General features: G+C 44.2%; 2 protein-coding genes across 2 annotated transcripts in view; both read left to right on the plus strand.

The window, feature by feature from the left end:
• The window catches only part of AGBL4 (AGBL carboxypeptidase 4), a 1,380,022-nt gene that overhangs the window by 1,116,517 nt on the left and 236,546 nt on the right, over positions 1–26,959 (plus strand). The gene's annotated exons all lie outside the window — the stretch shown is intronic.
• BEND5 (BEN domain containing 5) overlaps positions 10,963–26,959 on the plus strand; it is a 52,394-nt gene continuing 36,397 nt past the window's right edge. Inside the window, exon 1 of the mRNA XM_056122280.1 lies at positions 10,963–11,290. Coding sequence (XP_055978255.1) covers positions 11,065–11,290 — 226 coding nt within the window. The 5' untranslated portion in view covers positions 10,963–11,064. The remainder of the gene's footprint in view (positions 11,291–26,959) is intronic.

Raw genomic sequence — 26,959 nt, forward strand, 5'->3', positions numbered from 1 at the left:
ATCATTTTTAGTAAAAAAGCTGAATAGTATCCCTGTGTATAGGATCATACTAGATAGTCATTATTCAATCATCTACTGACAGACAGTTGCTTCCATATTTTAGCTATAGTGAATAATACTGCAATAAACACTGGGGTGAATTTTCCTCTATTCTTGACATTAATTTTTCATGTGTAAAGAAGGGATAGAAAAGTTTCTGTATTATGTACTTTACTACATCTGCCAGAAAGGAACATACAAAAAATAATTATCAACCAAAAGATGCATTACCTATTGTATACATGAGTTGTTTATCTATCCAAATATAAAAACTTGGAGGTTAAAGACATTTTTACTTATTGACATAGGAGTAAATCATGTTGTACCACTAAATAAGGAAATTAGTTTTAGGTTAGAGACATAGTAGAGGGGTTAAGATCCATGCCTTGCATTCACCCAACCCTGGTTCATTTTCTGGCATCACCCTGAGCATTATCAGGTAACATCCTGAGGAACTCTGAGCACTGCCGAGATGACCCTAGTGGCCCTCAGCACCAAAGAATCTAAGCAACACCATATTCTTGAGTCTAGCACTTACCTGTTTGGCCTGGTTGACAGAGAATCACTGAGACAGGCTCCTGGACTGCTTTTGTAATACTTAGATGTCTTTTCTAGCACCCAAAAAACCCACCCAAACAAACACAAAAACGGTTTTGAGTACATTAAAGATTGCCTTCTTTTTTTTGAGGCCTGAATCTTAGTATATACACTCTCCTACCACAATAGAGGATGGAAATATCAATGAATTCTAGGGTGCTTTTTAAATATTGTGCCTTTCATGGTCTACCTGGATTAATTCATGTGGCTAAGAGAACCGGAATGTGACTTTTTAAGGATGGATGTTCCATCATCAACCCATACTAGCCAGAAGGTCACTGTTCACCTTTACTGAAGTAATTCAGACATGAAGAACCAGGTTGGAGTAGAAGGACATGGTTGGGGCTCTAGAGTCCAGAAGACTGAGTTTGAATTCTGGATCTATCATTTATTCCATGTGACCTTGACAAATTATGTAACATTCCTTTGCCTTTCTTTTCTTAATTTAAAATTAAGCTAGTACTAATAATACCTACCACCCTCAATTTTGTTCTGAGGATTAAACCATTAAATGTGCGTAAAGTCTGCCATATGGTAAGCAATCCAAAAAGATACATGGTTACTGCTCCTATTTTCATTCTTATTGCTCCAATTAATGGTAGAGCAGGAATAAGAGTGGTGGGGTTGAAGATATGCTACAGGGGTTAAGAAAACTTGCCATGCATGCACCTCACTCTGGTTCAATCCCTGACACTGCACATAGCCCCCAGCACTGCCAGGAGTGATCCCTGAACACAGAGCCAGGAGTAAGTCCTGAGCACTGATGGGAGTGACCCTCAAACCACAAAGGATAGGAATGAAGGGGTTGAATGATACTTCTCACAGAGGTATCTCTGATTGAAGCTCTTTTCCTCTTATTTCTGTCTCAGAGGAATCTCCATCAAAACCAGGAAGTGACAATAGAATCCCTCTAGGTTCAATCTTCCTGGCCATCAAGAGAGTAGATTAGACTATTCAAATCTGCTCTAGCAGGTAGTAACTTTAGAGGGCTTTAAACATACAAGTTATCTGGAACATAGCAAGCCCATGATTTAAGAAACCTCAGATAATGTAGTCAAATCATTAGTATTCACAGAATAATTAGCTATCAACTCTGATTTCTGAGGGAATTCAAGGCCTTTGGAAAAGGAGAACGGGGATTAATTCCTGTCAATATAGTTTCTTGTTGCCTGAGGAAACTTGCCTCAACCTTGGGGCAAGGTCTACACCCAAACAGTGCTTTAATCCAGGCTTTAGATCAAGAAACCTGTGTGGAAGACTTCACCACATAATAATAAACAACATCTGTCACTAGGTCTTAGTTTCCTCATCAGAAAAATGGAGATAATAATGGTACTGACCTCATGGGGTGTTTTAAAAAGATTAAAGGAGCTAATATGTAAAGCAATTGTACATTTCCCATAATAGAAATCGATAATTGTAAGATCCATTTTCATTCCTTCCCTTTGATTTGATATTGAATTTATAATGTGGTTAGGAGACAGCCTTAAGAAAATCAAAGTTGTATAATCAATCAAAAAATAAAATCAAATCAAAGTTGTTTGTGGTTTGCTGTGCACTGCAAACCACAGATGATTTACCCCATTGATGGATGTCATCTTTTGTACTTATGACCAGAATGACAGTTTCCAAACAAATGTCTGGGAATACATGCCAAAGTAGGGTATGCTCTGGAATATCTGTAAAGAACAAACATTCTGAGCCAGGGGGCACTTGAGAACCTTCCTATCACATTTGTATTCATCAGAAGACTGGGATGAGTCAGTGATCACCCTACTGAGTAGGGAATAGAGTGTCTGTGACTTCCAGCTTACAACAGGGTAATAAGGAAGTCTAGCTTTGTAGGAAGAAGTGGAAACACCATATGGTTTCCTGGGAGGCTCATGGACTGTGCTGGTAAGATTCTTGATATATTGGTATCAGTGTATGTCAAATTGACTATTTTTCTGCTGTGTGTATTTTTCTCTAATTATTTACATTTTTTCTCTCTTCATATTTATAAAGACACTTTGGAAATGTCACCCTATCTAGAAGTGCTAAGGAAAATGTTGGAAAGGGAATTTTATTATTTTCTGGGATAGATTTGGGCAAGCAGATATGAGGTGTCCAGATTCTAGGATATTAACAAAGAAGAAAGGATTTCTTTATTTATTAACTTTTGGCTTGTTTCTTGAACCATACCCGTGTTCAGGCTTACTTCTGGCTCTTGGTCAGGGATTACCCCTGGTCGACTCAGGAGATCATATAGAGTGTCAGTAATTGAACCCTTGTCAGTCCTGTGCAAGATAAGCGCCTTACTGGCTGTACTATCTCTTTGGACCCTCTAATAGAGCTTTTGATCAGTGGCGGAGACAGACAATAATAAAATAATAAGTATGTATACCCACACACACACACATATATATATATATATTACTTAGATAAACTCCACCAAAAAATACAAAGACCTGTGAAATGTTGCAACAGGAATCTAAGCTACTCTGAGGAGGACAAAAAGGAGCAAATCAGAGAGGACTTTTTGAGGAAGTGACATTTCAACCTAGAAACAACCAAAGGAATTCATCTGCTTCTAAAAAATATAGGACCATATTTGAATCCAGGCATGTAGCATTCTTCCAAATAGATCAATTTGGAAGTTTCTATTTCAAATCCAATTCAGGTGTTCCTTTGTGGCAATCTCTTCTGCTGATAAACTTCTTTTGGTCTTCACCCATGGGGTGAAGAAAAAATACTAATAAAAATAATCACTGTATAACTGTATCACTGTCATTTTGTTGTTCATCAATTTGCTCAAGCAGGTGCCAGTAACATTTTCATTCATCCCACCCCTGAGATTTTAGCAGCCTCTCATTACTTGTCCTTCCCAATGCTGCCGTACTGGGGGGGAATGAGGCCCGTTATTGTTATTGTTTTTGGCATATTGTTTTGGCATATCAAATACATCACAGGTAGCTTGCCAGGCTCTGCCGTGCGGGCAGGATACTCTCAGTAGCTTGATGGGTTAATATTATTTAATATTAAAAATAATTTTAAAAATTTAAATAGCAGGAAAAGCCATGCTTTGTGTTGTTTATGTAAAGAATATACTCAGGGTAAAATGCCAGGATTCAGATTATCTGTGTGACCACGAGTTCCTATGTAGACTTACATGAGGTCATAACATAGACATAACAGAACAGAACAGAACAGAACCATAACATGATTGGCTGCACTGGACTTCAATGGACTTGATTTGAGTATCAAGCAAAATTGGATTTCACAGTGTGTCTGTTGTAAATGCTTCTATACATTACATCTTATAAATTGTACATGCATTTTAATTTTTTCTAAATAAATACTCAATAAAATCAATATGAAAGAATGAATGGCTCTAAATACAATATCTTGGAAGAGTTTGCTGCACAGTTTCAGCAAGGCCCTTATCCTCAGAGGCTTTTGAACATGTGAGATCTGAGAGTGTCTCTAGTGACTGAAGTAACTTCACAGACTCTATTTTAAAGGGGATGGCACTTGAATGAAGTAGGGTGCTTATTAGACAATTCAGAGCTGTCCAGCTGTCCAGATTCTTATATTCAGTTTGACTTGATAAACATTTCTTGGCACCATCAGGTATCACTCTCAGAATGGGAAAAAGAGATCTTGTAACAACTATGGTAATTATGATCATTATTGCTCGAGCGGGCCCAGTAACGTCTCCATTGGAGACTTTGTTGTTACTGTGTCTGGCATATCGAATACTCTCGGTAGCTTGCCGGGCTCTCCGAGAGGGGCGGAGGAATCGAACTCGGGTCGGCCATGTTGGCCGCTTGTAAAGCGAACGCCCTACCCGCTGTGCTATCATTATAATAATAGAAATTGCAGCTATCATTTATTAAGTTTTTCATGTGTTAGGCACTGTACTTAGTAAGCAATTTTTATGGATTATTTCATTTACTCTTCTAAAAAACCCCTATGGTATTACATGTATTTATGTAGAAATACATGTAGAAAATAGGTTTGAAGGGATTGAGGAACTTGTCCACATCTTTAATTGAGTATAGCTCTTACTTATTGGGCTAGGATTTATATCTAGGTCCATAATACATGATCTTCTTTTCATGTTGGTGTGCCAGATTTTCAAATGAAGAAATTATGCTTCAAAGAGGTTACAAAAAAGGTTTCAGCATTTCAAAATCCTGCATGTTTTCCCTGAATTCATTTCTATGATATGATGAGCAATTTTTGTACTAGTATGTCACTTAAAATCTCCCAACTCATTTTTGGTCAACTATTTCTGACATGGTATAATCTGGTAATTAATAAGCAACAAAACAATTCCCAGGTTCTGGTAAACAACCCACTGGATCTTGGGGAGGTAGGACCTGAGAGTGGGGTATTTTTTAATTCCTGTAGTAGATCCTGATATACAAAGTTCAAAATATATAAAACATGTCGTGGTCACAGTCATGGTCACGGTCCTCCTGTTGTTCATCGATTTGCTCGAGCGGGCCCAGTAATGTCTCCATCATGAGACTTGTTACTGTGTTTGGCATATCGAATACGTCACGGGTAGCTTGCCAGGCTCTGCCGTGTGGGCGAGATACTCTCAGTAGCTTGCCGGGCTCTCCAAGCGGGGTAGAGGAATCGAACTCGGGTCGGCCATGTTGGCTGCTTGTAAGGCAAACGCCCTACCGCTATGCTATCGCTCCAGCCCATAAAACATGTATATATTAAAAAAAACTTTTGCCCCAATTCTCACTATCTCACTATATCTTCATAAAATTGATCCTAATACTCTCATATTACAGGTAAGAAGACAGATTAAAAGGGTTGAACTGTCTTGCCTGAAGTTGCAGCAAAGATTTCAATGCCCATATACCTTTGGTTTTGCAATCTGTCACTTAAATGACAAGTTGGCATTTCCTGGAAATGTTCACAAGCATTTAAGACTGTACTTCACTTATTCCTCTTTGTTTCCTTCTCTATCTCTACTGCCTTTTATTCCCCCCATTATGAAGATCTGGGCTAGAGCGATAGCCCAGCAGGTAGGGCATTTGCCCTGCACACGGCCGACCTGGCAGACCTGGGTTCAATTCCTCCTCCCCCCTCAAGAGACCGGCAAGCTACTGAGAGTATCTTGCCCACACTGCAAAGCCTGGCAAGCTACCCGTGAATATTCGATATGCCAAACACAGTAACAACAAGTCTCACAATGGAGATGTTACTGGGCCCGCTCGAGCAAGTTGACAAACAACAGGAGGACAGTGTTACAGTACTACCATGAGGATCTGCCAGACTTCATGATAGGGAATATGCCAGGACAGGGCAATGCCCACCTAAGGGCTCTCAGCAACCTCTGATCTTTCTGGTTATGTACCAACATTCTTCCCTTGAAACAACCTGGGAGTATAGTGGCCTTAAGTTCACAACACATACAAGTTACTTTTCTGGGATTTTTTTTAATTAAAAAAGAAAAGACTTGAAAAGTCAAATTAAATATCACAGTTAAAAAGGGGCAAAATCATGAAAAAAATGTAGTCAGTCATTATTGGAGCAGTTGAAAAGACACGGTCTAATTGCTTTAAAAATTCACAGAACCCAGTTCTCCTTAAAATAGTTTTGCAAAGTACATTGAGAATTCCATGCAGTAATACAAAACATAAGTCCTGCTGCTGCCACTGAACATGCTTCAGCTGGCTCAACCCAAGGAGCTTGACATTAACCCAAGGCTCTGCAAAACTCAACAGAAAAAAGCAATGGAGACACAGTTGCAAAGCTACCCCAGATGCTAACATTTTCTGCTCCATTAAAATGACTTGGATGAGAGGCAAAGTACATTTGGCCCACAGAAAGTGTAAGGGGAGGGGTAGGCCCAAGAGCAATCAGCCTCATCTCAGACATCCAGTTCTCCAGTCTTTTCCTCCCCAATCCTTCCTCCACAAAGTTTCTAGAGAAAATCTTCTAACATATAACTAGGTCCAGAGTCTAGAGCTCACAGAACTTTCAAATTTCTTTGACCTAAGTCTCGGTCATCTCGACTTTATCACTGATTAATAATAGCTTGAAGTGTTCAGTGTGAAATTAGTTGAGAACATGGATACATTATTGTATGCCTTGGGTATTAAGTTGATGCCATAGTCATTATTACTGAAACAAGGTTCTGTAATGAAGGTAGCACTGTAGCACTGTCCTCCTGTTGTTCATCGATTTGCTCAAGCGGGCACCAGTAACATCTCCATTGTGAGACTTGTTTTTACTGTGTTTGCCATATCAAATACACCATGGGGAGCTTGCCAGGCTTTGCCATGCTGGCGGGATTCTCTCGGTAGCTTACTGGGCTCTCCAAGAGGGACAAAGGAATCAAACCCAGGTCGACCATGTGCAAGGCAAACACCCTACCCGCTGTGCTGTCACTTCAGCCCATGATGAAAGGTAAAGAAAATAAAAATGTGTGAGCAGAAGACAAGATCCTAAGGAGATAGTATCCCAAGTTTTCCCATATCCCAAGGACTGTCACCAGGCTTTGTGGTAAATCTAGTATGGCAGTTTCAAGGTGAAAGACTGCCTCAATGATTATCAACATCAGAGTTTCTGGTAAGTGTAAAGCCAGAGGCTATGATCTCTGTGTTAAGGAGGTACTCTGACTTACTTTTTCACTAGAGCAAAAGAGGCAGAGAGTAGTTTCTCCAGGAAGCTGTTTCACACTTACCTGAGACATACATGAAGCAAAACACTTTATGTCTTCCCATTGCCCAAAACTAAGAGCACCCTATACCTACAATTCCTTCTGTAAATCTACTCTGCACAATTATATGCAAGACGTACTTGAGTCTGTGTTTACTCTGTTGGCATTTAATATCAATGTTTTTTCTTTTTTTCTGGGTTCATGAAAAATGAACTGCTGTCTTATTAGAATTCTTCACACTATTTAGTCATTGCCACTGTCACTGTCTTCCTGTTGATCATCAATTTGCTCGAGCAGGCCCAGTAACGTCTCCATTGTGACACTTGTTACTGTGTTTGGCATATCGAATACATCATGGGTAGCTTGCCAGGCTTTGCTGTGCAGGCGAGATACTCTTGGTAGCTTGCCGGGTTCTCCGAGAGGGCCAGAGGAATCGAATCTGGGTCGGCCAGATTGGCCGCGTGCAAGGCAAACGCCCTACCCGCTGTGCTATCAGTCCAACCCTACACTATTTAGTATGGGACATTATTTGAATTGGATGGTATAATGATATATGTATATATAACTAGATATATATGTATATATATCTTATTAAGAGTAGAACATTTCAGTTACTGGCAATGGTAAAAACAAAAAAGGACAGACTTTCTGAAACATGCAAGAGGTGTACTATCCACACTCTATTTCTTTTAATACATTTATTCTATAAGCATTTCTCCCAATCCTGTACTAGGAATATGGGATGCTGAAGTTACTTGGCCTTTTTATTCCCTCTCAAAAAGCTCATTTTAATGAGGGAAAGGGAAAGGGACAAACTAATAGCAAGTCCTGCCTGTACTTGAGGAGTGTGGGTGGTTGGGGAAGGCTTTACTAAGGAGATGAAATCCGAGCTGTACTTCAAGGTAAGTTGAAATCACTGTGTACTCAGGTAGAAGAACACCTCAGCATGAGAGCAGACCTTAAAGGCTTGGGACTTGATAAAACAGGCCACCATAAGGAATGTCAAAGAGTTTCATGCATCTCATGTGGACTGTGACCCTAAGAGGTGGTAAAAGATGAGACTAATAATATATCTTGGAGTCACTCTCATTTAGATGCAGAGGAAAAGTTACATGGTGCTACTTGAAGTTATTTTTGCAAAGATGGTCTGAAGTTTGTAAATATGGCCAATATTGCATGGCACATCTTGTGAATTAGCAGAATTCTCAGTACATATTACTTACCCTTAATTACTCTAGGAATGTGCTCCTCACAACACATTTAAGATCAGTCTAAAGAAATCAAAATCATAAAGGTAAATCTGTTGCAACAACTCAGAGTTTTTTCCATAAGTATGTGTCGGGCAAGGTATAGGACTAATGGTAATATACAGATCATTCTTCGTGCTTCTGGCTGTCACTGCATACATATCAGAGGCTTCATTTCCACAAACATGAGTGGACTTGTACATTTAGATACAGGAGCTGCATGTTGAAGGGGTTCATTATATATCTCGTCCGCACGGCAGAGCCTGGCAAGCTCCCCGTGACGTATTCGATATGCCAGACACAGTAACAACAAAGTCTCCAATGGAGACGTTACTGGGCCCGCTCGAGCAAATCGATGAACAACGGGAGGGCCTTTACCTTACCTTTACTCCCGTAATCATAGTGAGATGATTTCTAAGTTTGGGTTTGTCTGCTTATCGTTATTGTAACTGCTCTAATATCTGAGCACTGAGCTCTTCTTAAAATAATACTTATTGCTTTCTGATTATAAAATGATATCTGTCTACTATGGAAAGTGATATGTAAAATACATATATTGCTATCTGTACCTATTTATATATGGAGAGAGAGAGAGGGAAAACAGAATCACCCACTACTACGATGAAACACATTAGTATATTAACTTTGTTTGTTCTAACAGGTTGAGTTTATGAAAATGAATTTAAAATATACATTTAATGTAGCTTGCTACCTCCGAGAGCTTTACTCTAGGAGAAAACTTTCTTTTCCACAACATACTTGCATCCACTTTGGGTGCTAGGAATGGGGTTGGACCACACCCAGTTGCTTCCACGTTGGGTGCTAGGAATGGTGTTGGGCTTCATCCAGTGGTGCTCAGGGATCACTACTGTCAGTGCTCTGGGGACCCATCCACACAGAGGATCAAATGGGATCTGACTGAGCACTTTAGACCCTGTACTGTTTCTCTGGTATTTGATACTCACACTTTGATACTCCTGACGGAGTTGTAAGCTGTTCTTATAAAGTCTACGTTCCTCCGGGAATTTGAAACAAAGACATAGTCTCATGCACTAACCAGCCTGGTCCTGTCAGTCCATTTCTCTTCTTCCAGCATGGAGGCCCTTCTGGCAAGTGGTACATACTTGTATATAAGTGGTTACTTGTATATAAGTGCTTGTATGGATTTTTATTTCTTTATTTTGGTTTGGGGGCCACATCTGGTGGGGCTCCGGGCTTACTCCTGGCTGGAGATTGAATCTAGGTAGGTGTGCAAGGCAAGAACATTCCTAGCTGTACTATCTGCCCCCAGCTCGTGGACGTTTTGTTGTTGTTATTCCTCACTCCAAATTCACTAAGTGTCCAGTTATAGGCTAAGCAATAATTAACCGATTCCACACAGGACCTACTCTCTCAGAGATTCTGAGCAGCCCCCTCTTCCTTTGGATGGGCTTCCTGCTGTCCTCTCACCCTCCTTAGGCTGTGGGTCAGAATGTGTATGGGGAGGAGCCCCTCTATGCTTTGTGCAGTGAATTTGGGAACACCAATTCCTCTGAGGAGCTGGACCAAACTCCTTGAGCGCCTCAGAAATGCCCAGTTAGCTCCAGCGGGCTGGCCTTCTTCACAACACCCCTCCATTCTGCTCCTGTGGAGGGAGCAAGCCATGGAGAAGTGCTCCAGAGGTGGGGGCTGCAGAAAAGGAGGATCGGGTCGCTTCCCTCTTGCCCCCTACTCCCCCCCCCCCACACACACACACCACTGGGCTGACAGTACCTTTGGACAGACCCTCCACCCACACAGCCTGCTGGTCCAACTGGAAATCCCAGATAAGCCCCAATTCTGGTGAGAACTGGTTTGGCAGCTCTGGGGAAACATTTCTGACTGACGGACCCCATCAGACTGGGGTGGCTGGCAGTTCTGCCAAAGGGGAGGAAAGGCAGCAAAGGGCTTGGGAGGGGTGGCGACGACGATTTAAATTCTTCAAAAATCTGCCCGCAAGTGCGAGTGTGCACTTCGGGGTCCAGAGCAGACCGGCCCCCCGCGCCCCGCCTTGGTTCTCCCACTCCCTGCCGGCCCTCGCAGTGCGTTTGGGCGCGGTGCGGTCCGTCTCGCGGCGCGAGGTGGGCGCCGCGGACCCCTCCCCGCGGCGAGACTCGGGTCGGGCCCCGCTTTCCCTTGCGGGGCTATTGTTGTCGGGCCCGTCGCCGGCTCGCGGTGCCTCCTCGCTGCCGTTCCCGCCCGCCTCGAGCCCGCTCCGGCTGTGATTGCTCGGGTCTGACTCCGCGAGTGGCGGGCGCCTCCGAGCCCCCCACCCACCCCCGGCCCCGGCCCCCTCCGCGCCCGCCTTTCCGCGCCCAGGCGAGAGCAGCCGATTGGCAGAGCGGCGCTCGGAGGAACAATAACAGTGGGGGGAGCGCGGGTCCGGGGAGCCGCCCCCGCCCGGCCGGGCCGCGCCGCTCGCGCCCCCGCCGGGCCCCCACCCCCGCGCCCGCCCCGCGGGCCGACCGGTGCCACCGGGGCCCGCCCCCGGCGCCCACCATGTACGCCTTTGTGCGGTTCCTGGAGGACAACGTCTGCTACGCGCTGCCCGTGTCGTGCGTGCGCGACTTCAGCCCCCGCTCGCGGCTGGATTTTGACAACCAGAAGGTGTACGCCGTGTACCGGGGCCCCGAGGAGCTGGGCGCCGAGACCGGGAGCCCCCCGCGCGCCCCCCGCGACTGGGGCGCGCTGCTGCTGCACAAGGCCCAGATCCTGGCGCTGGCAGGTGAGAAGGGGCCGGGAGCGACCCGGGAGGAGGCCGGGCGCCGGGCCGGAGGGGGCCGGGGGCAGCCCCGGCTTCCTCCTCCCGTGCCTGCGGCTTCGCTTCGGGGGGCGGGTATTTGTTTAAGGGGGGTGGGGGGGGCGGAAAGCCAGACCAGTTAAAAAAACCAACACCAAGGTCCCCTTTGTCTCCCGGGTCTCCCACCCCCAGAGCTCCCCTCCTCCCCGCTGTCAGCCGGGCCCCACCACCGGCTTCTGCCCGCCCAGGCTGGGTCTGCCGCTCCGGGCTCCTTTACTTTCCCTTTCTCTCCCCTGCTGTGTGTCCCTCTATTTCTCCGGCTCTCACCTTTCCTGCACCTCCGTTTCCTTGTCTGCTTAAGTTTCTCTCTCTGCCTCGCCCCCCTTCTAAAACCTGAGGTCCCTGCTGGGAGCCAGGAGGCAGAGTGGGTACTGTCAGAGACCCCTCCCTCACCCAGAGGGAGCTGTGGTGTCCTTGTCCCATGCCGTCCACCCCTAGACAGGATATGGACCCTGGGCGCTGTGCAGCCCTCCCTCTCTCTTGCCCCACCTGGCTAGGTGGCAGGACTGAAGAGGGGTGGCCCCCAGCCTCCCTCAGCCTCACACCTTGCAGTCCCCAAGGTCTCCTGAGAGGGCTGAGAACCAGGACAGAGACTCAGTTGGGCCAACACTCATCTCTCACTCAGCCTCTCCCGAACCCTGAGGCTTAGGCAAGGCAGGTGGTCTGGTCCTCATTTGACAGAGGTGGATTGGAAGTGGGGCAGGGGCCGGCCTGGAAAGCTGCCCTTCAGCCTTCCTTCCCAGATGCTTTCTGCAGCACTGAGCCCCGTCCTTTGTAAAGAAGGAGACAGTGAACCCGCTTTCCAGCTAGTTTGGGGAGGCTCAGTACAGACACAGAGGAAGAGAAAAGTATCTCTTCTGCTTGGGAAGCATTTAGAGGGTGTACCCTAGACTGAGCACTGGAGACCAGGGATCAGAGACTGAAGGAAGAAAATGATTAGTAGTGCAAAGTTTCCAGACCTTTTCTCTTTTTTTCCCCAAGTTCCTTCCCAAGAGCCTAAAAGATGAATCCAGCATGTAGCCAGTATGTATTTAAAGTTGACAGATAAGGAAGCTCTGCCTCAAAACAGAAACTCATGCCCAAGGTCCCATGGCAAGTTAGCAGTAGATTAGAGCCCTGACTTAGGACTTTTGTTTTCCACCCGTTTCCCTTGCTTCTGGAAAGCAGGTTTGTAGGAGCTGAGGAATGAGGAACTGAAATGATGAGCATTTGGAGCCCTCTTTGACTATATTTAAACAGCACCCTTTCCTGCCCCCCACCCACCCAATACACACAAACTCCAGAGCACTAGGATGAGGCTCCTTAGCGAAGGGGACACTTGAGGCCCCACAAGAAGAAGGAAGCAAGCAAACAATGAATGTAGTGAAGGGAAGCCTTTGTAACTACTTGGGGTTTATTTTGTTTGCTTGCTAACATAGGCTTGAGTAAGTTACAACTAAATTGTAACCTTAGCTTCCTGACATCTAGGAGAAAAGACATGCTTCTGGAGGATTGTTGAGGAGGCCTAGATCTAGAAGGGCTTTGGGAGATGTGTCTACGTGCATGTGTCTGCATTGTATGTCTTCCTTTGTGTGTGTGTGTGTGTGTGTGTGTGTGTGTGTGTGTGTGTGTGTGTAGCACTGCAGGGGTTGCTTGGGTGGATGGCAGCACCCACCAACTCTTAAGACACATATTACTGGTGAATGTTGAATATATAGGATGTTTATTTTTAAGTTGGAATGATGGGAAATCTCTAGAATCATTAAAACAAGAACCGAACAAATAAAAAGCCCAGACAACACCTGAAAATTAACAGAGAAACAGAGAAGTCCAACTTGGGTTTGTGCAAAGTGAGTTGAAAGGGCTTTGCCCTACCCCTCCTCAGGCCCTCCCCCCCAGGAGAAAGGGAATAAAAAAAGAAAAGAAACAATTAGACATTGGCTAGACCACGTTTTGCATTCCAATTAGCCAGTTAATTTTTAAATTGGAGCTGCTGCCCTGAACTACAGATTCCATGGGAAGGACCAGGTGAGTCTGGGAATTAGTTTGTCCTGTAAGAAATCTCCTGTGTCTCTTGAAACCTTTGACTTGAATCTAGTGTCTGAGATTTTCTTGCAGTGACTTTGTCTTTAAAAGTTCCCCTTCTGCCATCTCTGAGGTATAAATACCTCTCAGATATTGCACCAAATATGAGGAAGTGGCCTCTCCATGGGACTCCGAGATGACTTTATAGTTGTGAATTAGTCATTAGATCTTCTCTGGTGCTGACACCTTGATCAGAGGAAGTTCTTGGGTCACCTTACAGTTTGGGGTGTTAAGTGTGTTACTGTACTCCTTACCCAGGACAACCCAGAACTGTGCCCTGGAAATGCCAAAGCCACCTACTGTGGGACTTTGTAATTCTCCAGCCCACAGTGATTTACACCAAGGTTTAGGCAGGTCAGATCAAGTTAGAATTTCAATTTAAGGAACCATCCTATCCCCTTCCACCTTACGGGTGATCTTGCTATGTACCTATGCATGGTCTCTGTAGAACTTCCTGTGACTCCTGGGTAGAGATCGCCTCCATTACTGTTTCCATTTTGTAGATGAGAGCTCTGAGGCCCAGACACTTGCCTGCAGCTGCATGGCTAGAAGGGGCAAAACCAGGGTTGGGACACGAATCTACCAGTCCCTGCTGCCCTCCTGGTAATTTCCTTCATAAAGTGGCTAATGGTTTTATTAGACACACAGTGTGCTTTGAAGGAATGAATGCAAGTGGAGGATCTGTCCAGGAGACATAGCTCCAGGCAAGTTTTCGGACCAGTGGACATATTTAGTTTGTATATTTTCAACCCCATTTTCTACTTCCTCTTCCTCTGTTACCAGTCTGTCTCCTCCAGAAAGATGTATACACCTTCTTCTTATCCCGTGGGTTGTCATTTTCCTGAGGTAGTCTTACCTAAGGAGCACCCATTCTCCTGGCAGGAACCCCCTTAAAGGCTCATCCAGGCACTGTCAGCTCTCATTGCTCTCACAGTTATTTGCCAAACACGGTTTAAAAGTGAAAGTTATGCCTTTGGAAGGCCTATCATGTCCCACTGCAGCCTTACTGCCACTAGGGATTATGGCAATACATTCTGTGTGTGTGTTTAACAGCTTCCCAACTTCTCTCCCATCTTTATCCTTTCCCCCTCTACTAAGCCTTCCTTCTGTTGCCAATGGCCACTGATTGATTTTCAGTTTAAAAAAAAAAAAACTATGGTTTTTGTACATACTCCTATTGGTACTTGGGTGAAATCATCCAGTACCTGTCTTTTTTTCTTTCTGATTATTGTTCTCACATGATCCCCCCAAGCTGCTTCTGTTGTGCTGATAATGGCACAATTTAATTATTTTTAATCATTTGGTCGCTTGACATCCCGTTACTCACCGATTTGCTCGAGCAGATGCCAGTAATGTCTCCATTCGTCCCTGTCACGTGCTAGTGTAGCCCAGTGGTGTCTGCTCGTTCTAGGAACACGAAGAGCCTCAAACCAATCACTCAGGGTCTTCATGAACTCTGACCATCTGGTAGGTGGGCAGCCACGTGATCTTTTGATGTACCATGGAATCCAGTCGGTAATCCAGTCGCTCTAGTCCAGCGGTTGTCTCCAAATCTCATTATGTGTCCAGCCCATCTGATTTTCAATGGCTTGGCAAATGAGACAGCGTCCCTGATTCTTGACCGTCGATGGAGGTCGGAACTCCGGATTCATTCTTTAGCTATTTTTAATAGCTAAATAGTATTCTGTTGTTTTAATATATTTCCTCTTTTTTTTTATCTGACCATCTGTTGATGGTTAATTCAGTTGCTTCCATATTTTTTTCTATTGAAATGTTCCCACAGAAACCACTGGGGTGAATATAACTTTCTTGTTAATATTCTGGTATTCTTTGGATAGATACCCAGGATTTTGTGGGGGGCATTTAATGGGACAAAACCAGATTCGTCTAGGCTGGCTCTGTGCTGTTCTATCCAGGCACTTAGGTGGTGTTATTACTTGGATGTGTTAAATTCCTCCCCCCTTTTTTTATGCTTGGGTGTGCTGACCGTTCCCTTAATACTTCCTACATGCAGACCAGTGCTGGAATAAGCCAATCACCAATAAACCAACACATCTTAAATCTTGGGGTTTCTTGGTGGGCTTCTGGAAAAGCAGAGACATGCTGAAGAAAGAGGGACCCTCTCAGGTAGTGCATATTCTGAGGGCTCAGCCTGTGTGCTAGCTAGGAGCAAAGCCAGGAACTGGGGTGCAAAAGGGGTGCAGTTCTAAATGGACTTTGCCATCTATCTTTTAACTCTTTCGCTCCAACTCCATGACTACTGTTTTCAGGCCTGCTCTAGCTCTTCCCTGTTTAGACCAGTGAGGCATTCTTCAGATTGATCACTTTTGGCAGTATTTTCCAAATTGCTGTTAGAATAACCTAAACCACACACACACACACACACACACACACACACACACACACACACAAAGAACAGTCTTCTGTTTTTTCATTGTTCAACTCACCACTCTAAACTCCTCTGTCATTCCCCATAGCCTTCTGAAGAAAAACTTTAGCTTCTTAACCTGGTACTCATGCAGTTACAACCCCATTTTGCTTCTCCAGCCTCCTCCTTGCTCCATTATGCCTCTTGACCTCTGGTGCCCATGCCATCTTGAAAGCACACCCTCTCTCCTTTGTGCCAGGCAACAGAGATGAAAATCATGTCTCATGTCTGACTTGGGGCCCTTGTCCATGGGACTCAGCAGACAGAGGGGAAGGAAGACAAATGACAGGTATTTGTGCAACAAAGGACTAGTCTAGAAGAGTGGACAGAAGACATTTGAGCCCCTTTCCTTGGGCGTGCTCCCTCTTCCACCTTCTGCCCCAAGGAAGACTCCTTCCACAGAGTTCTTTTCATTTTGCTTATTGCTTGCTGATGGATCTTCAGCATTTCCTGTCTTGTTCTGGTGAGTTGCAAGTGTTACTGTCTTCTTTCTAGACAGTGAACCATTCCAGGATGGGGACCCACTTTCCTTGTCTCTGTCTCTGCAGAGACAATTTACAGACCATGCCTCCAGCCCAACTGGGAAGACAGGTGCATTTATAATGCTTAGGAAGAGAAGTAGTGAGAACACAAACCTATGTCACAACAACTTGTTTTTCAAAAGAAACTGCAGTAGACAGTTGAGGTTTCATTCAACTTTGTTCATCTGGAAAAAGTCAAAATTCTTTATCACTCCCTTGACCAAAAGAAACCCCATACTTGGAGGAAATAGCTTCCAAAGCCACGTTCTTTTTGCTTTGGTAATTTTAGCTCATTCAGGGCTCAGGTCCCAGCTTGGCATTGTTGGTCCAAATAGATCACTTGCTCCAAAAATGCTTTGGAATGTCTACAAAGTTAGCAGCAAAGCAGGGGACTAGCCGATTTCATATGCAAAGATCACTGCATGTCATCAGTGGGAGACTGCCAGCGAAAAGATTTTTTAAAGCCAGTGAAACTTAAGTTTTGACATGTTCTGCTGATATACATTGGTAGCAAGGATTGGAACTTGCCTGCTGTCATCTGTTACAGATTCTACTAAAATGTTAACCATTAAAGATATACTCTGCTGTGATTCCTCTTATACAGCAATCATTTATTACAACTAAATCAACTAAATAGTGTGTGCTACAGAGTACTTCAGAGTTCTGGTTCTCAGGATCAAAGGAAAAAATGCCCCAGGCAAGCTGAGGTCTTGCTTTTTGTATGGTATTTTGTTATTCAAGAACTCCCTTTTTTATTTATATATTTTTAATTTTTAAAAACATACCAGAAAAGTGAAATTTCATTTTAGTTGTTGGGCTCGGGTAATAGCTCAGAAGGCCGGAACGTGCCTGAAATTCACTAGGTCCAGTTTTGATACCTAGAAGCACATGGCACCCCCAGGTATAGTCCTGAGTGCCCCAACTCTGCTGGGATAGCGCTGATTGTCCCCACGGACCAGCACAGTCAGGTACTGCCAGGAGTGGCCCCTGAGTCTCCTGAGCACAGCTTAAGAGGCTGCCCTAGAAATAACAAAAACAAAATAATTTTAGTTCTTTGATTCCAAAACAAGTTATTTTGCCACTGTGACACCTGCTTTGTCTTACATAAGCTTCAGGAGAGAGCGAGTGTGTGTGTGTGTGTGTGAGAGAGAGAGAGAGAGAGAGAGAGGTGTGTGTGTGATTTTCCTTTAAAAAATGCTTACCACAACGACATATATATCCTTAGAGAATTTTTTCCTGAACGATTGTTGATAATGAATTTATACCAGGTGGTCAGCTTTAAACTGGAGGACAATTCAGGGTGAAAAATCGGCATTATGTTTTAAGTTCCGGAATAATTTACTAAATATTTATTATGACCTATGAGATTGCAAGTTTGGAGAATTTCTCCCCTACTCCCTATCCCTGTGTGACAGGGATTCTTATGGGTGCTAGCAGTGTCTTTCTACATAGACAGGATTTGTGAAGAAGTATGTGACGTTCCAGTTGAAAGTTTAATTTGGCTCCAGATGGGCCTGTAGTCATGCCAGGTCTGAGATACATAAAAGTAGGATAACCTGTGGGACTTGGAAACAGATCCATTGTGTGATATGTGTGATCACGATATAGGGTTAGGGCTCCCAAGGGGAGCCCTAGAAGAATAGTTAGTTGAAAGGGAAGACAGTGAACTTAGTTAAGATGTGTAGAATCATAGAGGCTCTTGGGACATGTAATTTGATACTCCTGAAAAACTAGGCCTAGGGCCCAAGGCTCAGGAAAGCAAGCAGAAATTGGATGAAAGATTCCAGCAGGAAGGAAGGTCCTTATGCATGAAAGGGCTTTTGTCACAGTGAGAGAGGGTGCAGAGTGAGAAGCATGCAGGACAGAACTCTTCAGAAACTCAGCTTCAAAGGGCACAGAACACAAGTGCCAGAGGGTGACTGGGAAGAAGTAGCCACAGATGCACTGAGGGCCGAGTCAAGGAGATTTGGGTATCCTGAAATCCAAGTGAAAAAAGAAGCCTTTGCATCCCACACTATACCAGACCTGACTGTGTTTCTTTCAACCACAAAAGTCTACTTCTTTGAGTGCACTGATGAGACTTAGGAGAGGTCAGCTAAGCGTTCACTGTCTCTGTCACTGTCCTCCCGTTGTTCATCGATCTGCTCAATCGGGCCCAGTAACATTGTGAGAATTGTAGTGTTTGGCATATCAGATATATCATGGGTAGCTTGCCAGGCTTTGCCGTGCGGGCGAGATACTCTCAGTAGCTTGCTGGATGGACTCTCCGAGAGGGGCGGAGGAATAGAACTCAGGTCGGCCATGTTGGCTGAGTGCAAGACAAATGCCCTACCTGCTGTGCTATTACTCCAGCCCCACTTAAGAGAGAAGAAAAAGACTTACTATGGGGCCTGAGAGGTAGTATAGCAGGTAGGAGGGTCACTTGTTCTTACATGCAGCAGACCTTGGTTTGATCGCATAGGGTCCCCGGAGCCTGCCAGTAGCGATTCCTGATTCCTCAGGAGTAAGCTCTGAGCCCTGCTGGGTATATTTCCACATCCCGTCCCCACTCCTTCCACCCCCCTGGAAAAAGAAGGGACCTTAGTGTCTTGGTTATTTTCCATGCCTGAGATCTTGTATCCAGACAGCTGAGTTGGGACGGAGAGTAGAATTCATCTGGGCTGGTGAGAGCGACATAGTAACAGAAGACAGAGCTGAAGAATGCTGGAAAGGGCTTCCAGCATCCTGCTCAGTTCCCACTGCCAGAGGTGGCAAGTGATCAGGAATATTCTTTAATGGAAACCTGACCTATGAGAGAATGAGATTAGATGACCTTGAGGTCACTTAAGCATTGAGGAGAAAATGTTAGAGCACCAAAAGAAGGTAGACTACGAAGTCAGACGGTCTTGGTGCAAATCATAACTCAGTTACAGACTGTGTGACCTTAAGAAGACAGTCCTTTCCTAAGTTCTTGCTCCTCTGGAACATGGAGATAAAAATCGCCAGCCTGTCTACAATACATTTTACCAAGGTAATTTGCGAAAGTTTCTGGCACATAGTAGGCACCATAAATAGAAACAACTGTGAAAGACTGCAGTTACTGACAGCTGAAGGGAGGACAACTTGATTATTTGTATGTACCTTTTTTTGTGGAAAAGAATGTTTTTTTTTTTTTAATAAAATAAACATACTTAAGGAACAGGTACATTTGACTTAGATGTTTTCTGGGGCTTGGCTTAAGTGTACATCATTTTGTACACATTAGGCTCATCATTTCGCCCCTAGTCTTGTCCCTCTGGGAACCTGTGCTGGGTATTGCACGTGAGAGGACCCAGACAAATGAGCGCCCAGAACCAGGTTCCCAGTTCTGACTGTGTCAAGGCCAGTCAGGTGGCAGAAGTAAGAGCGCACAAAACTGAAACCTGAAGACCAATTCCTTGTCTCCCTTTTCTGGATGGCCTCAGTAAGAAAGTCATTTCTTCTGACAAACTCTGCTGGAAGAATCAGACCCTGGACCACGTTGAAGAGAGATCTGCAAGCTCCTGTGGCTCACCACAATTGCACAACTTAAAGGACTTGATGAGGTTTTCTAGGTTAATCCCCAAATTTGACGGAGAAGAATACGTAAAGGAAGTGACTAGTCAGCCATCCGTTGGCCCTTGAACCAGTGACCCTGTTTTCCTTTGCTTCCAGAGGAGGCAACTTTCAAACTTGGAAATTTTATCTGCCTTAGATTTTACAGAAACAAATGCCATAGGCCAGAGAATACAGTCTGCATGCCTTTTCTGTGACATGTCTGTTTTAAACGCAAACATAAGACTTTGCTGGACATGGATACAAGATGAAAAACTTGAAACATGCATGCAAACATTTCTAAAACTAGGCAGCAATTTGCAAAACATTTTCTCTTTGGCTTTTGAGAACTTCATCCTAACTAATAAATCCATATGAAAATAAAGCTCAGATGTTTACTCCTTAAATTGTCCAGCAGGATTACATGTAAAATTGGGGTCACAGGAGTGCTCCCAGTTTTAACTGTGCCCCACCAATTCTGCAAGGCATTTTTACTTTAGAAGACAGACTTGTATCGGTTCTCATGTCACTTGCTTGTTTTCCAGAACTCTTTCTGCTTATTTTCTCCATTTGTTCTTTCCCCTTACGTGAGTTTCATGGGATCTTTCATCTTCTCAGCCCAAATATCAAATTCTATATTTTTAAAGAGCAAATTTTAGGATTCTGAATGGGAGCTGTAGTTCAGAATTAGAATTCGTGATCTTGATAAGCGTGTAGTTCAGGGGTTTGAGATTAAGTTTTTTGTTGTTGTTGTTGTTGTTTTAGTATTCAGTTGAATATCAGAGTGCACTCCCAGTGAGTAGTTGAGGTCTTGGGGAGAAAAGCAGGTACTTCAGAAGTGATGTTGACACACTCACCCTTTTACAGTTAACCTACCTTCAGTTGAGGAAACAACAAAAACTTGGTGATTTTTCTCCTGTACTTGCATGATAATTAAATAATGGCATCAAGCCCGAGTATCGTGCACACATGAAAACCTGGCTCTGCTCTGTAATGGTTTATGCCTGCCACAAGTCACTTCACTGTTGTACTTTCAGTGTCTGCTTCTGTGGAGTTATTGTAGGGAGTAAGTAGAGCATTAGTAAATAGTTTGGCACAGAGGAGGCATGTCATAGGTACTGATTCCATTTTTATTGAGTGAATGCTTATCTTTAGCTAGAGAAGAGGAAGAGATAGTTGGTGCCTGACTCCCAGAGAGATAGTACAGGGCCTAAGGCACTTGGCTTGCATGCAGCTGAACCTAGTTTGATCCCAGCACCCCTGTAGTCTCCTGAAGACCAGGAGTGACCAGCAAGCAAAGAGTGACCAGCGACCAAAGCTGGCAGTATACCCAGAGCATAGGTGGGTGTGCCCCCCCATCCCTGTCCCAAAGAAGGAAGTTAGAATCAGTGAACGCTGTCTCTTCAGAGGATACACATTCATTTTTTCCTTTTTTTTTTTATTAGTGAGACACCATGAGGTATAGTTCTAGACTTACAAATTTTGTGCTTGGGTTTCAATTATACAATGATCAAATACCCATCCCTCCACCAGTGCCCATTTCCCACCACCACGGATCCCAGTATCCCTCCCACCCCCCATCTCCCCCCATCCCACCCTTCCTCTGTGACAGGGCATTCCCCTCTGTTATCTCTCTCCTTTTGGGTGTGTGGTTTGCAAAAGAGGCATTGAGTGGCAATCATGTTTGGTCTATAGTCTACTTTCTGCATGCTTCTTCCATCCTGGGAGGATCCTCCCACAAGACCCTTTGTTTGGTGCTCCCTTTTCTGTCTGAGCTGCCTTTTCCCCTAGTAAGTGTGGCTGGCCTCCAAGCCATAGAGCAAAATTCCTGGTACTAATCTCGGCCATTCTTGGGTGTTAGTCTCCTATTTTGTTACTTTATGTTCCCCAGATGAATGCAGTCTTTCTAACACATTCATTTTTGTTTGCTCCAAAACTGCGGGTGTGTCTTCAGCTTAGAGCAACTGCAAAGGCGGGTTGACCTGAGAGTTTTCTTCAATTTTCTGAGTCCTCCATTAGTTTCTTCAGTGCTTTCTAAGAACTCAAAGGCAGAATCATATTCTAAGGCCATATTGAAAGTGCTGATTGAATTTAGTTGCTGCCTTGAATGGTCCTACCATCATTCACCTTCGTTAATATGACCAGTAAAGAACAGTAGCTTCTTGTCATCCTGTGTTCAGTTTCCTTTTTGCACCTCATTCATCTTGCTCACCACTGCCACATTCATCTTCCTAAAATGTCTCTTTCAACAAGGTTCAGACTGTATCAGGTACCTGCAGTTTGCTCTGCCCAGGGATAAAATCCAAACATATAGCCCTTAGCCCCATTGTTATTCTTTATTGAAAGTCTGTTTTAAGAAAGGAGCTTCACTTGATGCTTCACACTGTCTTTTAGAAAATGATTATCCTCACTGTTCTTATAATAGGAACAGTCAGGGACAGGTTAGCCTGCCCAAGGGTTTGCAGTTTGTGTGTAGTGGAGCCAGAATTCCAAATCAGGACCAACCCATTCGAAAGTTGGGGCTATTTTTCATGGACACTGAGTCCCCCACACCCACCCCATCAGAAATTTCTTCCTCCTTTTGTGTAGACACTCAGTGTTCAGAATTCTTCTGTCGACTAGATGTGGGCAGGAGGCTTCACCCTTAGCTCAAGGTTAGGGGTTCAGGAAACCTGAAGAACAGAAATTTGCCCCCTGGAAGGCAGCATTTCTCAAGAAGTCAACCCTTGCTTTCCAGGTGGCAGTTCTTGACACTTTAACTGGATTGTAAGGATCAGAGAACATAGCACTCAATCCTGAACAGGGTGATGAAGTCACTGAGGTCAGAGTAAGGTAAATGGTGGATCTTCCTGGACCCTCTTTCAGAAAGGCCGGTTAAGAAGGAGACTGATGAGCCTGAGGATTCAGCCAAGCAGAATTTAGATCGGAAAGGGCTCTGAGGCTATCAATGGCAAATAAAAGAGTCAGCAGGATCTAGGTGAGAAGAAATGTGATTGGAGGTACTGCCTGTTGTGTCTCCTTTGCTTATTCTACCATCCCTGCCCCCCCCACCCCCCAAAAAAAACCTGAAAATCCTGAGTCCTGGCTCCACCTTGTTTGTATTTTATTCTGGTGATGGGAACAGCTTCCTGGATAGATGGGTCTGTTAAGGGATCAGGATTCCTTAAGTTCTACTTTGAACTTAAGGACTTTGGCTGACCTTAGTATTAAAGTCATTAATTCCTTCAGTGCTTATTCTGGCTCACCCCGCCCTTCTCATCCAAATGAGTGTAAAGTCATAGCTCATTGTTGTTTTATTTCACATTTCCCTAGTGAAAGATGATGTCGATCATCTTTTCCCACATATTGATGTAGTCTTTCAAATCTTTCATTAAACACTTTTGTTTGAGGAGTCCCTATTTATGGACAAGTCTGTGATCTGGGCTCTGCCCTGATGTTATTCACACTTCCAATGGGGAAGAGAGACTTCTGAATAGATCGTTGCAATGTGGTCAGAAAATTGGCTTCCACAAAGCTTTGCGCAGTGTGTAGGGGAGGAGGAAAGAGCGAGCTTAGGTTGAAGGGAGTTTGTCAAGCAAACAAAGGAGCGAAGTATTGCAGTTCCACATGAGGGCATGTAGCCTTTAGGATAGTTGTTGGGAGTGGGTCCTCCAGCCAGCGGGTGGAGAGTGGCACAGTCCTAAATGCTCCCTTCCCAAGCAGTGGAAGCTGGGTAGGTGTCCATCTCAAAAAGCAAGTCTCTCTTGGCAGTCCCTGAGCCAGCAGCAAACTGTGCTAATAAGCTCTGCCATCACTGTCTGCACAGGGTTCTGTGGTTTTCGAGGCATGTTTACTTAGCTGATTTGATCTCCACTTGAGTAGATGTTCTATCTAGACTTCTACAGTCAAGGGAAATGACTCTCAAAGACAAAGCAATTGTGTGCCTTCTCACACCTCCCAAGTGGCAGAACAGGATTTAGAATCCAGTTTTTCTGAGACCTAGTTTTTTCCATACCTGCAGGCTAACCCCCAGCTCTTCATGATTTGGCATTTCTGATCCTTTAATCTCTTTACTTCCTTCCTCCCCTCCCTCTCTCCGTATAACCAAGCTGTTTTTTGTGACCTTTCTAGTTGTGAGTGTTTTCCGAACCATCCCTTTTTTTGCTTCTCTCTGTTACCCTTCGTATTATTCCAGGTTCTCACTCCCCTTCAGTGGTTGTCCTTTCTTGAACTCTCACATTCTCCGTGGTAATTTACTCTGCTCAGTTCCATAGCATATAGACTTAATCATCTTTACAACGTCCTAGTGATAAGAGTAAAAATTACTTACTTCAAACTGCAGATGGGGAAACAAACTCTGAGAAATAAAATAAATTTAAGCTGCCACCTCTTCTCAAAAGTTTTCCATGATTACTCTGAGTAAAATAATGTCCCTTGCCCCAAGACTGATCGAAGTTACCTTTGCCTTTTTCTGTCTCCCCGGACCCAGGTAGATCCTGCTGTAAATTCCAATAAATGTTAAGCTGAGACATAGGTGGAAAGGCTATGGGCCAAGTTTACACAAAATGGTTTCTCAAACAGTTCACATTATAGCATTAATTTCTGAATGACATACACATCCTGGGGCGCTCTCTGGAATGGCTTTCCCCTTCCCTCCCTCCTCTCTCAAGGCTTCATTGTTGTGTGGATGGCTGTGTGTACTTCACCTCTTAGAGCCCCAGTTCCCTTATCTACCTTTCGAAAGGGATGAATGAGGTGATCTGAGTATCATTGTTAGCTCAAATATGACCTAGTTATGTGCGTGTGAGTAATTGCTTCTCTCTATACCACTGCTTCTCTCTATGACCCTGAACTAGAGGTTCCTAGAGCTCAGGGAGTCAGAACATGTCATTTCTAGTTTGGTGCTGCATGTCCAGCCTTGCACCTTAAACCTGCCCAATTAAAGACTGGTCCAGGAGCTTTATTTGGAAGTGCTAATAATAACTCCCTGTCTCTTTCTGTCCCTTTATCTCTCCCTTTTCTCTCCTTTCCCTTCTTCTTTTTTTTTCACATGTGAAGGAAGACACTCATCCACCCCATTTCAGGATGGAGACTTCATTTAGAGCAAGCCTTCTTAGACTTTACATTTTAACAGCTTAGAGTCAACAATGTGATTTGTAAGAAAAAGGCTGTTGCTCTTTTAGGAAGACCCAAGTCCTTCTTGTTCATCCTTGACTTCTGGGCTATCTTTTGTAGGTTCAAAGACAAACTCACCAGTGCTTTCTTGTGAAAATACAGAAAACAAGGATTGTTCCTTTAGAGGGGAAGTCATATTTACTTCCTGTCGTGGGGACATGATAACCAAGACCACCTCTTTCTTAATTTTCTCATCAGATTCTTTATGACTCTGTGCCCTCTTTAAGGCATCTCTTTGTTTTTCAAATTGTTATCTTCAGTCACTTTGTGCTTCTGCAAATAAAATTATTCCCAGCATGTTTATAATAATACTTTTAATATGCCTTCTTCACTCAGGGCCTAGTGTTTTCCAGAAATTCTGTGGTACTGTGGGAATTATCACTGTCATTCCCATACCTTCCTAGATAGAGATGATGTGAGCTCAGCTGGCCTAGGACTCATGCCCAGTCCTTCTCACCTTGTCACAGAATTGCTGGGGTTCACACCAAGGTCTCTCTGATGCTGGGGTCTTGCCTCTGGTCTGCTGGCTCTCCATTACTAAAGTCATTTGAAAAGATCTAGCATTTGACTTCATTCTGGAATAGCTGTGTGCCTGTAATCTTCCTTCTCAGCTTTACTATCAGTTGTGAGGGGAGAAGCCTGGCCTAGGGATGTGTGAGAACATGCCTACTGTATGTGTTCTCATGTTCCCATGCCCCCCTAAAGACCCTTGACCAAATAACTCCCTGGGCATGTGAAACCTCCAGAGTTGAGTAATGTGTGTTTAGGATGTAGCTGTGAGAGCCTTTGAGGAGTATAAGAACCATCCATTCCCCAATACTCCGCTCAAGCCTGGGAAACAAGACCCCAAAGGACTTAACACCAAAGGACTTACCACGGGGGCCACTTCCAAAACCATTTCATTCTGCCTCCAAAACACTCCTGGTTCAATTATTACTTTTGCCCCTCCTGGGAGAGATAGATGTAGTAAAGTATAATACCCATTCATAAAGGGGGAAATCAGTTGAGCTCTAAAGGAGGAGAAAGTGGAGATAAATAACATCCCTCTATTTTGGTGCAGCACTCGACAGTTTGTAGGCCCATAAGCACCAAGGCAAGATTCCAGAGGCCACCTTCACTCTCCTGACTTTGAGCTTCTTGTCAGTAAAATGAGGAAGTTGGACTGATTGGTCACAGAGACCCATTCAATTCAGTCATTCCGTTATCTGATGCCTCTTTATTTTTTTTTAATTGAATCATCGTGAGATATAGTTACAAAGCTTTCATGTTTGAGTTTCGGTCATACAATGATCAAACACCCATCATTTTCCACCACCAATGTCTCCAGAATCCCGCCTCCCCCCCCACCATCCCACCTCTTCCCCTGCCTCTATGGGGCATACTCATTTCCCCCATACTCTCTCTTTACTTTTGGGCATTGTGGTTTGCAATACAGAGACTGAGAGGCTATCGTGTTTGGTCCTTTATCTACTTTCAGCACGCATCTCCTATCCTGAACTATCCATACAACCAGATCTGATGCCTTTTGCTATTGCCGTTTCCCCCAACTGTCCAGGGCTGGGAGGCCCTGTTCTTCCAGTGTAGCTTTGCCTTGTCAACGCTGTCATCCTTTTACACATATTGGTACCTAAGCTAGCAGAAATCCACAGAGCTTTACTGGGAAGTAAAAAGGCTTAGAAAGGCCTCAGTCTTAGAGGGATTCGGGTGCTATTTTAGTGCAGATAGCAATCTATGGGCTATTCCAGTTCCAGGACTCTAGAATTCCATAAAAGGCTAACCTTTAAGGTACATTTAAGGAAGCCCCAAAGCCAAATCACGGGACAGTGTGTCAGTGTTTGGTCTTAAGCCCGGAACATTAAAGACGCTGAGATTCAC

The sequence above is a fragment of the Sorex fumeus genome, unplaced genomic scaffold, assembly GCF_029834395.1.
Source record: "Sorex fumeus unplaced genomic scaffold, SorFum_2.1 ptg000045l, whole genome shotgun sequence".
NCBI classification, from domain to species: Eukaryota; Metazoa; Chordata; class Mammalia; order Eulipotyphla; family Soricidae; genus Sorex; species Sorex fumeus.